At 30.4% G+C, this 12,780-nt stretch overlaps 1 protein-coding gene across 5 annotated transcripts in view; it reads left to right on the top strand.

The window, feature by feature from the left end:
- LOC134712192 (protein dispatched homolog 1-like) overlaps positions 1-10,389 on the top strand; it is a 78,847-nt gene extending 68,458 nt beyond the window's left edge. For all 5 annotated transcript variants that reach the window (XM_063573501.1, XM_063573497.1, XM_063573499.1 and 2 more), the window contains 2 exons: positions 566-782; positions 1,668-10,389. In XM_063573501.1, coding sequence (XP_063429571.1) covers positions 566-782; positions 1,668-4,672 — 3,222 coding nt within the window. In that variant the 3' untranslated portion in view covers positions 4,673-10,389. The remainder of the gene's footprint in view (positions 1-565; positions 783-1,667) is intronic.
- The last annotated feature ends 2,391 nt before the right edge of the window (positions 10,390-12,780 follow it).

Below are 12,780 nucleotides of genomic sequence, written 5' to 3'. Positions count from 1 at the left end.
TACAATTTAGCTTAGTTAAAATTTGTCAGTTCTGCCATAACTAAAATTTGCTGTCATGTAAAGAAAAAAAAATAATTTCTATAATTATACAATGTTGTTTCAGGTACACACTGGCACTACCATAAATTTATAGTGATAATCAATACACATGAATGGAAACATTCTTAGTTGTCTCCCTTTTACTTTATACTGTAAATTCAAAAATTAATGCTTGCATTTATTATTGCTATTTTTCTTGAATGGACATTATCAAGTATAATTATACCCGGCTTTAAAAAAGGGGAAGTATACTGTTTTACCTCTGTCTGTCCTTCCGTCAGTCTGTCAGTCAGTCCGTCTGTCCATCCTACCAAACAATAAGCTATTAAGGGCCCCAAAATTACTAGTGTGAAACCATTCAAACGGGAAAACCAACAGTCTAATCTATATAAAACAATGAGAAAATGTCTGTTTGCTACTCCCACAAATATTATTTGCATTTATATATATAGTTAGAATAAAATAAATTCTTATCAAAAATATTTATAATCTTCTTAGTAATATCTTTCTTTTTCTTATTTTTTAGGGATTTGAACCAAGAGGGACAGAAATAGGACAACGACTCAATACATTTGGCAACATTTATGATAACAAAGGAAATAAGCTTTCATTGCTCCCGTCCAACTTCCACTCTCTTCTTAAAGATATTGATGACTCTGATGCAGCTACCAATGAACAGAACCAAACAGATAGATTGGATAAAAGAAGTACCAAAAATAATGATTATTTCTGTGAATATTCTAGTAAGTTTGTTTGATAAAAGGGGTTGCAGATCCATGCCATATTTAAGTCCCATACTAAATTTCTCTAGTAAGCTTACATGATCAGAAAAAGTCAAGATCTTTTCTTGTCAATTTTGCATCCATTGTCTTTAAAGATATATATAAAGTTAAAAGCTGTACAATGTAGTTTGATTGCCAATGAGACACTATCTAGCAGAGTCCAAATGACATGAATTTATGCAACTAAAGATTACAGCACTGCCTTCAATAATGAGCAGAATCTATTATGTATGATCAGCTATAAAAGACCCTGACCTTTATATGGCTGTTCTCTATGTTTGAATATCTTCTAATGAAATTTAAACTGAAACCAAACTTTGAACTTTGCGTTAATTTAAAGAACAGTTGAAAATAGTTTTATTTTTTTGTGCTGCTACATATCTTAAAAGTTAAAAATGACTTTATGAAAATATCAAACCCTATTTAAGCCAATTAAATTTAAATTTAAGTCAATTTTCCCATACTTCAAAAGTTGTAAAAAAATTGCTTTCTGAAATAAAAAAATTACAGTGCAACTTACGCAGGATTACGTTTCTGTTGCACTTTTATTGTTGCCTCATTGTTTATTAATTCATGTAATATGGATACTTGTTTTTTCACAATGACTGGAAACATTATTTTATTTGTATATCCATGTTATCAATGTCCCAATCACATTAAAATGGCATCAAAATGGCTTGAAAGGATGATGATGTGGTGAAACCTGTGGTGCACGGAGTGACAGTTATGAGTATAAATTTGAAAAAAAAATTAAAAAAATTATCAAACAAGTAAAAAAAAATCCTTGATAATTGGTTCTCCTCAGAGATTGATATTTTAAATATTTTGTTCTAATTTTATTTACAGGTCAGAAATATAGCCAGTTTGCACATATTGCCTTTACTGCGGATGACAGCTCTAATCTCTTCACTGCTGAAAATATACGACAAATGTGTTACATAGAGGAACAAATTATTCGAACCCATTCTTCTTTTAATGAATTATGCTTGACTAAAACCAATAATGAATGTTGTCCAAGTTGGTCACTAGGAAACTATATATCTCGGCTATCACAGAAATCAAATTGCTCACAGATTACACAAGAGGATGTAAATAAGGTGTATAAAACTCTTGATAAATGCTCACCATACTATTTTAATTACACTTTGGAACACGACTGTGAAGCTACGAAACGAAGTGGAAAAGTTTATTCCCGTTGTAAAGGCATTCCAAGAAGGTGTATACGTTTTAATGGTGTCTTTAATATTTTACATCATATAACGGACATGAATTTTATACCAGAAAGTGCCAAACCACACACTCAACCATTTTTACGCTATGCGATAACCTTTTTACCAATATCTTACAGTATTGATACAGTGGAGTTATACAACCACATTGAATCATGGGTAGGATCAAGCAATCAAAATATCAAAATAGCAGGGATAGATTTTGGTATTAAGTATACACTGTTTAGTGAATACCTGTTAAAAGATACAATTTGGATAATTGGTGCTATCTGCGTAATTTTTATACTCGTATGGATCTACACAGCCTCCATCTTTGTTACAATTATGACATTTGTTGTTATTGGATCTTCCTTAGTTATGTCGTATTTTCTCAACCAGATTATTTTTGAAATCAAATTTTTTCCATACATGAATCTTGTTACTGCTGTAATGGTTATAGCTATTGGTGCTGATGATGTTTTTGTATATTGTAAAGTATGGCATTTATCTAAATCAGAGAGAAATAATGGAACTATGGAGAAAATAGTGCATGATACGCTCCATCATGCCACCTTATCGATGTTTGTTACCAGCTTAACTACTTCAGCTGCTTTGTTTTCAAATGGTGCTAGCTCGATCACCGCCATTAAATGTTTTAGTATCTATGCGGGGACAACTATATTATGTAATTTTTTAATCATGATTACATTAATTCCTGCCACTCTTATTATCAATGATAAATGGTGCAATTGTGAGAGCTGGTACAATCCAGAATTTTCATCCAATCAAAAAGTGAGTTACTTTTTATGCAAAATACCGTACAAAGTGTATCATTCTATATCTGATTGGTCAAGGATATTTTTTGAAAAGTTGCTGCCTTTTATCATAGTGAAGTTTAGATATATATGGATATTTATATTAGGTGCTTTAGGCATTGGAGGAGTGGTTGTGATATTCTTCCATCCTAAGCTCAAACTTCCATCATCAGATAAATTTCAAGTTTTTTCATCTGATCATTTAATTGAAAAATATGAATTCCAAATAAGAAACAATTTCCGGTTTGAAAAATCTAAAGATATTGAGGAATTTACCTTGTTGCCTTTGACATTTGTATGGGGTGCTTTTGCAACAGACAAAGGAGACTATTTAGATCCAGCTAGTCGTGGAAGTTTGAAATTTGACAAAACTTTCAATGCAATTACTCAAAGTGCTCAAACATGGTTGTTGCAATTTTGTAATAAACTGAAGAATACTGATTTTTATCAGCAGACACCAGGATATCAGCTCACAAATTGTTTTTTTGATAAATTTCGTGATTATTTACAAAAGCCTTGTCTGTTTGTAGATGATTTTCCATGTTGTAATAATACATATCCCAAGTCAGAAGAAATGTCGTATTGTTTATATAAATACATTCCAATGCTCATGAATACTCCAGGTGTTCAGTACAGTCAGATGACTCCAGGCATCAGATACACTGACAATAGTATCAGTCTTCTTATTGTGGAATACATGAGCAATGTACAGTTTTCATTTTCTTACTCAAAGACCAAAGATTTTTATACTAAAGTTAACAGCTGGTTTACTCAGGAACTTCAATCAGCACCACCCGAAATGAAAAATGGCTGGTTCGTTAGCAACCTAGCTATGTTTGATCTCCAGAACAGTCTTTCAGAAGAAACACCCATTACCATGGGCATTTCTCTTTGTGTTGTCGCTGCTGTGATTTTTATAACTACATTAAATGTATTCATCAGTATTTTTGCATTGATTAGTGTTGCATGTATTATGTTTGTCACCATTGGAACATTGGTGCTCTTGAACTGGGAACTGAATATATTAGAAGCTGTGATCCTCACTGTAGCTCTTGGCATGTCAGTAGATTATACTCTTCATTATGCTGTAGTTTATCGCCTATCTCCAGATATTGATCGTGAGAACAAAATTGTGAGTTGTGTTCATAGTATGGGAAGTGTCATCACTATGGCAGCAATTACCACATTCCTAGCTGGTGCATTAATGATGCCAGCCACAGTTTTAGTCTACAAGAAATTTGGCATTTTTCTGATGCTTGTCATATCTGTAAGTTGGACTTATTCAACAATTTTTTTCCTTTCGTTGTTATGTATATGTGGTCCAATGGGTAATTTCGGACAATTCAAGTGGCCAACTTGTGAAGTCTGTGTTGCAGCGCCAGAGGAACATCAAGATAAAACTCAATATACTATTTCTGAATTATCCTCAACAAGCACATATCCTCACACAACTAGCACAGCTACTACTTCAACAAGTGAGTCAAGAGAACTTGAATCTATATCTGACGATCCAATAGACCCTTTTCCTCTACCTCAACGAAGAAGATCAAGATCAAGAGGTCAGTATCATGAATATATGAAAGCTCGTACGAGGAGTGACAGTCCTGAAGAACTTAGGCCTGGAAGGGCTGAAGGTTATCATTCCAGGAGAGGAAGTCGTGTTAGATTCTCTATTGGAAGTATAGAAAAAACAAGTCCCAGTCATGAAATTGATACGGAACCGAAACGATATGGTAAAAGAAGATCGGTGGCAGAAGATTCAGTGTTTGAGGTGTCAGAAGAATCATTATCCTCTCCAGTAGAGGGCAGTAAAACGGAAGCTCATTAATCCTACTGTACCATCATAAGAAAATAATTTTCTTTGCTTAAAGTATAACTTTTCCCACCTTGATCAGGATCTAATAATTTTTAACTTTTTTTTTTTTTATATTCAAAGGATTTATAGGTGTACATCTAAATTTTTATATTCTAAAGGTTGATATGGTAACATTTTCTTGTGATGGTACGAATGTCTTTAAATATTTTTTAAAAAACTTTAAAGAGTTTTTTTTTTTTATCTCAATAGTTTTATATCAGACTTAGACTTGCCTATTAACTTATTATGAACAAATGGTTGCATATTGATAACTTTATTTTTATCGAAGGTATGAATCTTAGTCATCAGTGACTAAAAGTTGAATAAATTGTTATTTTTTGTAAAAAAAAAAAAAAAAGGTTGGCATAATTTTTAAAGACTTATTATCTGCTTGTAGTTCTGCTTGTAGTTAAGCATCTCTTTTGAGTGAGTTTGATAGTTTATCTGTAAATGGTGTAATCATTATATGAATTTAAGGAATACTTATTGATGGTGTTCTCTGCTTATATTTTAGTTTAAAACTCTATTCACTATTGTCAATTAATGTAGACACCTGTATAGAATATCTGTGTAATAATCTTATTATGCTTTTTGCATTCATTGTTGATCTAAATTATAAAAAAAACATATTTATACATTGACATTTTTTCCTATGTACACAAATATATGAAAACTACTGATATCCTTAGTAACCATAGATACCAAAAACATCTTAATAAAAGTCAATATGATGTTCAAGAATTGACACAAATTTAAAAGATATTATTGTAAAACAGTAAATATAGGTTAACAACTTTGAAAATTGCTGCTAAATGACAGCCTGTTTTGACTATAAAGCTGCTTTCATCTTTTGCTATCTCTGAACATTTACCCATATCTCTTTTTATCCATATGTACAACATTTTATATAGATCTAAGTGTATTTTGACATTTTTTATTTATTTTTTATTCCTTTCAACATGTTTTAATGTGATATCACCCTTTTATTTAGAGAAATTATATGATGTATAAGTTTTTTCATTTAAAATTTTATAATGAATTTTCAATACAAATTTCCTTTTGTAAACTTGAACTGAAAAGTTCAAATATCTCAAATGAGATTTTAAGCCAAAACACATGTGAAGTAATGCTTAATTGACCTATACTTCATGACAATTGAATTAAGTCTATAACAACTACCATACAAAAAGGAACTGTTGGTGTAAGAAAGCAACATCCATGATAATGAATTGTATACTGCTAATCTTCAATATTCTAAATTTCATTTCTCAACCTATCGGTTTTAATAAGTATATAAAGCATGACCATGGTTGGTCACAAGATTTAACTTCCACAGAAATATCTATGGACCTTTCATATTTAATTTGAGTACAAAATGTACACAAATAATACATGAACCTGTTATATCATTACTGTAAATTCAGAAATAATTGTGTGCATTTATTATTGCGATTTTGTTATTTTAGACTTAAATGCGATTTTATTTTTTACGATTTTGAGGAAAATCCTGTTAAATTCATATAAAACATTTCAAAATGCGAGTTTAAATTATTGCGTTTACAACTCTATCGGATTTTTTTGCAATAATAAAAACCTCGCAATTTCTGAATTTACAGTATATTAAAGATAAAGACTGGATAGTCATTCAAAACACTTCTCTACAAATAAAAAATTATATTGTATGAAATCCATATTTAATTCATAACTGTAAATAACATGTTCACATAAACAGTTAGTAATGTTTTATAATGTTATGGTGACTCATTGTTGTAGATGGTCCTTACTATTCATCAGTTTGATTATTTGATCTAATAAGATAATGTATACATTTTTCATTGAATATACATTGTACTGTTATTATATTAATGGCTCAAAAATTAAATGTATAAAGCTCATCACATGTGATGGTTTATTTGTTAAGTGGCAGTGTATTTTATGAATGAATGTGAATCAAATAACGTGTATGTACATGTAGTCATATGTATTGACATTTATGGCTGTGTAAATTTTTATAACGAAATATGTAACAATTCATGCTCAAGCTATTTTTATAAGTGCTTGCATGTTTTTTTCCTAAGAGATTTTAGTTTGTTTTAAAAAATGTAAGAGGTTGATGTATTTATTGACTTAATTTTTATGAAAGTTTTTGTAGTTTACTTTGTGCTGTTGTTAGATCACATGGTCAAAAGGGCCTACAAGAGCAATGTCCTATCTACAAAACATCCAGGAGAATTTTAAAGATGATAGACATTATCTGAGTTAGCCTTTAGGCTTGAGGATTAAATCTGAATTTATTGACACTTTAACTGAGCAACCGTTATTATTTATGTAAGCCCCAGACCTTATACATATGTGATTTTTTTTTATATCATAGCTTTAATTGTAAGCTCATTAATACTAATTTACTGATTCTGGAATTAACCATATTGGTCCAGTTTAAAGGGTATGTAATTACTCGACCCATATATGTGTGTTCATTTTCAACCATACCTCGACTAGTCTTTTCTTATAATGACCTCCATTTAGGTTTTTAACCAGTAAGGACCCTCTGTTTAGATCCTTTTTACATACTTAATTGTATTTTGATGTATATGCTGATTTCTTTCTCAGCTGTAACGTGTGTACTTTTTCCTGTAATGAGTTGAAGTTGACCAGTTAGTGACACCTTATGATCATGTATTAGCCAATAGGTTTATTTAATTATACTGGGAGGTATATTTATTCAATTTATTTCCTTGATTTTGATGGACTTAACAAATCCTCTAGTAAACACTTCTTAGAATACTCAGAACTTTTAGAACTAGTCAGTGTGAGTTATATTTATATCAGGAACCTAACATCATAAGGGTCATATTCATATCAACAACATCTAAACCCATAAGTATACATTAAAAAGTAGTCTTTTTGCCAACTACAGACTTTTTACTGGACAAACTGAGTTGCTTCCCTTGCAAACTGCAGTAAGTTGAAAGTAAAATGTAGGTCTAATATCAAAAGATTTTATGCAAGTATAAGATTTAAAACAATTACATATTGCACACATTTCACACAAGTAAATTTATTTATCTGTTTGCTCTTTATTTGCAATGATAAATTAATGTACATCTCTCAACCGAGACTGTGTATAGCGGATAACACATCTTAGATTGAAAAAATGGTTGAAATTGATAAAATAGCACATTAAATTGTTTTTGAATTTGTTAAATCATGCATGTGTATGAACATGGCTTGACATTTTTATACTCTTTCATATTTGTTCAAACTTAAGGTGTTTATGACATATTTTCTGTTTGTTATATATATTATTGTGTATTGTAAAACCCATATACATTTTTCTATTTATTTTCAAAAAGATTATTCTTCATATAGAGGGTTATTTTGTCATTATTTTGTTAGATGGAAAAAAAAATATTTCCAGGTTTAATCCACAAGTTTTTACATTAGAAAATTCCTGTACCAAGTCAGAATTATGACTTATTTACCATTCATTTGATGTGTCTGAGCTTTAGATTTGGCCATTCGATTAAGGACTTTCTGTTTTGAAATTTTCTTCGGTACTTTTGTTATACTACTCTTTATTCTGGAAACTATCCAATGTTAAATGTAAATTTAACATTCATACAACCACTTGTTAGTACTGTTACTGAGTGTTAGGATTTATATAAAAGTATTTAATTGGAATTCTTCTTGTTAGAAATCTAATGATATCAATAATTGAAAAGTTTTTGAGTTAACATGATTTATGACAAGGATGCAAATAAAGAAGCATAAAGAACAGCTATCCAAATTTCACTTTAATAACTGTTTATATATTGCTATGTTAAGAGAGTGTCATGTTTTCTTGTCCACGTCTATTCATCTGTCTAAACCTTTGCCCACTCTATTATTAGGTTAAAATACCATGACGTATCATCGACTTGAAATTAATATCTTCAGTATGATGTGAACTTTTAAAACATTTGCTTAGTATTTTGAACTAGATTTTGAGTTTCATTTAAATTGGTAATGTGAAAGTGTCTTTTAGAATTGTATGGACATTTATACTTGTTATATAGAGGCTAATTAAAGTACCACTTTGCCAAAATGTTCAAATAATGTCATGGACCATAAAATACAGGTCTTATATAGAGGATAATTAAAGTACCACTTTGCCAAAATGTTCAAATAATGTCATGAACCATAAAATACAGGTCAAGTTCAATTTTATTGTCTCGCCTTGATGAAGTCAAAAACGAGACATAGGTATGCTGTTTCCTGCGTCGGTGACAGCGTCAACAATGTATTAGTTTGTGATTTGGTCTAGCTTATGGCGAACCAAAAGTTGTAGATTAATCATATTTGGTATGCAGTTATATAAATATTGGCACATCTTATTTCCATGGAGATTATTTGGCCCTGCCCCTTCAGTCATGGTCTATTGACTTCAAAAGTTTTGCTTATTTTACATGTATTAGTTTGTGATAGGTCAGTTTATGGGGAACAACAAGTGGTTGGTCAATGACATTTGGTATGCAGTAGTATACGCATTGGTATATCTCATTTCCATGGAGATAATTTGGCTCCGCCCCCTTAGTCATGGTCTATTGACTTTGAAAATTTTTGTATAAAGTTATCATGCAACAGGTTGTGATTAGGTCAGTTTAAGAGGAACCATTAGTGGTAGGCAAATGTTAATTGGTATTTAGCTGTATAAGCATTCGCACATCTTATTTCCATGGAGAATATTTGGACTCGCCACTCAGTCACAGTCTAATGACTTTGAAACTTATCTTAGTTTACATGTCTTTGTTTGTGATTAGATCAGTTTAAGATGAACTGCTAATGTTAAATCAATGATATTTGGTATGCACACTTATTTACATTTGGAAGTATTATTTCCATGGAGATTATATAGCCCCACCCCTCTTCATGCTTCATTGACTTTGAAACTTTCACGTAGTTTACAAGTTAATGTTTGTATTTAGGTTTGGGAACGACTTATAATAAGCCAATCATGGTATTTAGTATGCAGTTGTATTAGCATTGTCACATCTCATTTACATGAAGATTGTTTAGCCATGTAACTCAGTCATGGTTCATTGACTTTGAATATTTGCATAACTTGTGTAAGATGTTAAAGTATTGCTATTTTGATTTCATTATTTGCATAATCAAAATAACAAAAATGCGAGACATATCTCTGTAAAAACAGTTTATAATGACTAATACATTGTTATTCTATAAGAATTTGGGTGATGACCAAAAATAACCATAAACCATAAACTCAGATACTAGATGAAAAAAGAGTTAGTTGCTGAGAAATATTGGCTTACTGCTACCAAATTTTGGAGTAGAGTAGAATTCAATTGTTGAATATCCCAACCTATTAAAGAAAAATAAAAAAAAAACCAATTTAAAATATTGAGCTGAAGCTGAATCATGCTAAAGGAAGTCTTAATTTGAAATCCCAATACATTCAACCTCTTCTTATTATTCTATAAATTTTATGTATTGTATTTTAGCATCATCAAAATGCTGTTTATTTTATTTTTCACTCTTATGGTAAATAATCAGGTTTTAATTTTGTTATTTTGATCAAATGATATATTTGTATTGTTATGTTACTGTTAATTATATCCTAATTCTGTTCATTTTAATATACAATCATGATCAAACTCTTCATCAATAAATGAATTAATTTTTCAAATTGATGTATTTTTGGAAAGATTAGAACTTGTTATAAATCTTTACTTAGGCACTGGCCCCCCTAACAACATGACAGGTTAGCTACTATTACTTAATGTATTCACACTGAAATATAGCTCCCTACAGTTCTCATGTATGTGCACATAATACACACATAAACTGACAAAATAGGTATATTTTTAGAGCAGTTCATTCAAGAATGTATGCCATTAAGGTTTGTTGATGTGCAGGCTTTTTTTAAACATTTCGATTAGGTTATTGAGTATTGATACAATACTAGTATGATTGTCATCTGTGCTTATCAACAAACAATGAGAAACAAGGTAAACCTTTAATTTCAATGCCCCACCTCCTAAACTGTCATTCAAATTGACCACATTACCTTTCAACCTCTGTCTTACACAATTATACATATCCATCAATATACATCTCAATATACAAATATTTGACCTTATAATTGAATATAAAAATGCATATTAGATGTTTGATACATATACAGATGATAGATTTATTTATTGCCTATTACTTTTGATCTACATTACATAAAGTGTTTCTGTTAATTATGTCTGAAAGATAAAATGAAATATGAGCATACGTATGAATTTATAAAAGGTATTCAGGAAAGGCCTATACTTTACTTAATAAATTTCCAATAATCATCTGTAATTAATCAATAATTTAGATTAGTTCACTTATTTTTTATCATGATTTGGCTTGGAACAGTTTTAAAATTTTAAAACTAAATCATAACAAACCATTGTTTATTAGTTTATTTTATCAATCATAATGTCTATTTTAGTCATTTGAATTTTTATTAAAAGTGAGTATAGATTTTTGCAATCTAGAAAGAATCCACATTTCAATTAAATAAGCTTTTTTAATGTTTACGTTGAAAAAGTACATTTTCAATGCCCTGTGTTGAAAAATACTAAAACAATTGACCAAAAGGCACACTACAACTTTGAATCTACATTGTCATATAACCTATGTTTCAACTTTCAAAATGCCCCAAAACAACATTTTTAGATTATTTTTGTTAAAACTGAAGTTGTTATCTGTTGGTCTAGATTTTATGTCGCACAAGGATAGTTTGTAACATTTTCTTAGTAGAATAATTTTTAATTTGCAGTTTTTTGGTTTTTTTGCAACGTGTTCAGAACAGACAACATTATTTGGATAAGATATAAACTGCAGATTAAATAGAATTGTGCAAATTAAGAGACCCATAATATTTAATTGAGCTCATTTTATCCTCACACTAGAAAAGCACTTTTCCTTGTAAAGACTTCTTTTTAATGCAATTTTCAGCAAAAATGCTTTATTAATGTTCATTTTCCCCCACCATACCTAAATATGAAATTATTCAAACTACTCTTCAAATCTTTCCATGAGTGATTTCCATCTCTTTGATTTTACCAGAGAAGTACAAATTTTCAAACAGCTTGGATATTTTCCACAATAACTCTTGAACATAAAGCCATGATATGTATGACTACAGTGTAACTGGTTGCGGCATTGGTACAAATCTAGAAAAATTAAGTTATATATCTCAGGACCACATATCCATATCATTCAAAATTTATTTCTGCTTTGGGGTAAATGAAGGCAACAGTATTACACTTCTGTTCAAAAGTAAAAAAAATAATCAGTAATTCATTTTGCTATTTGGACATTGAATCCAATAAACTTTTTTTGTGAGGCAACCTTGTGAGAGTATAAGTTTTTTCAGCATCCAATATATTTTTGAAACATCATAATCTGACACCACTTCAATGCTATCGACAAATTGATAAATGTGCAAAGTTCCTTTTTTGCATAAAATATTGGCTGCTAAGGGTCAATCCAGCTGTCGTGGCTCCTACTCATGCCAGGTTTTTTTCAGTCTAAATATTTAGAATTGCTGAAAAATCGTATACACATATTATCTATACTCCTTAACATCCAAACCTCACTTGGCGACGTTTTATTAATTTTCCTTTGTTCACCCTGTGAAAATAAAGGCAACAGTAGTATACCCGTGTTCAAAGTCATAAATTGATTGAGATTAAACAATTTCGGGTTACAAACTAAAACTGAGGGAAACACATCAACTATTAGACGACAACAAAAGAAGAACAGAAACACTGAAGTACATCAAAACAAATGCCAACTTACATATAAACGAACTATTCGATAACAACTGTCATATTCCTGACTTTGTACAGGACATTTCAAGAAAAATGGTGAGTTGAACCTGGTTTTATGGCTAGCCTTATGACAATGTGAAAAAAATATTGTTAAATTGTGAACAATACGTGACAGAAATACAGCTCTGTTTGAAGGCCAGTTCCAAATCTTGTATTGGGTTGCGAAACTGTGATGTGATTGTAAATTCGAAGAAACACAAAAAGAAGCAA

The sequence above is a fragment of the Mytilus trossulus genome, chromosome 3 (genome assembly GCF_036588685.1).
Source record: "Mytilus trossulus isolate FHL-02 chromosome 3, PNRI_Mtr1.1.1.hap1, whole genome shotgun sequence".
Classification (NCBI taxonomy): domain Eukaryota; kingdom Metazoa; phylum Mollusca; class Bivalvia; order Mytilida; family Mytilidae; genus Mytilus; species Mytilus trossulus.
Note: the sequence above shows the minus strand (reverse complement) of the source record. Positions and strands in the feature narration are given on the sequence as shown.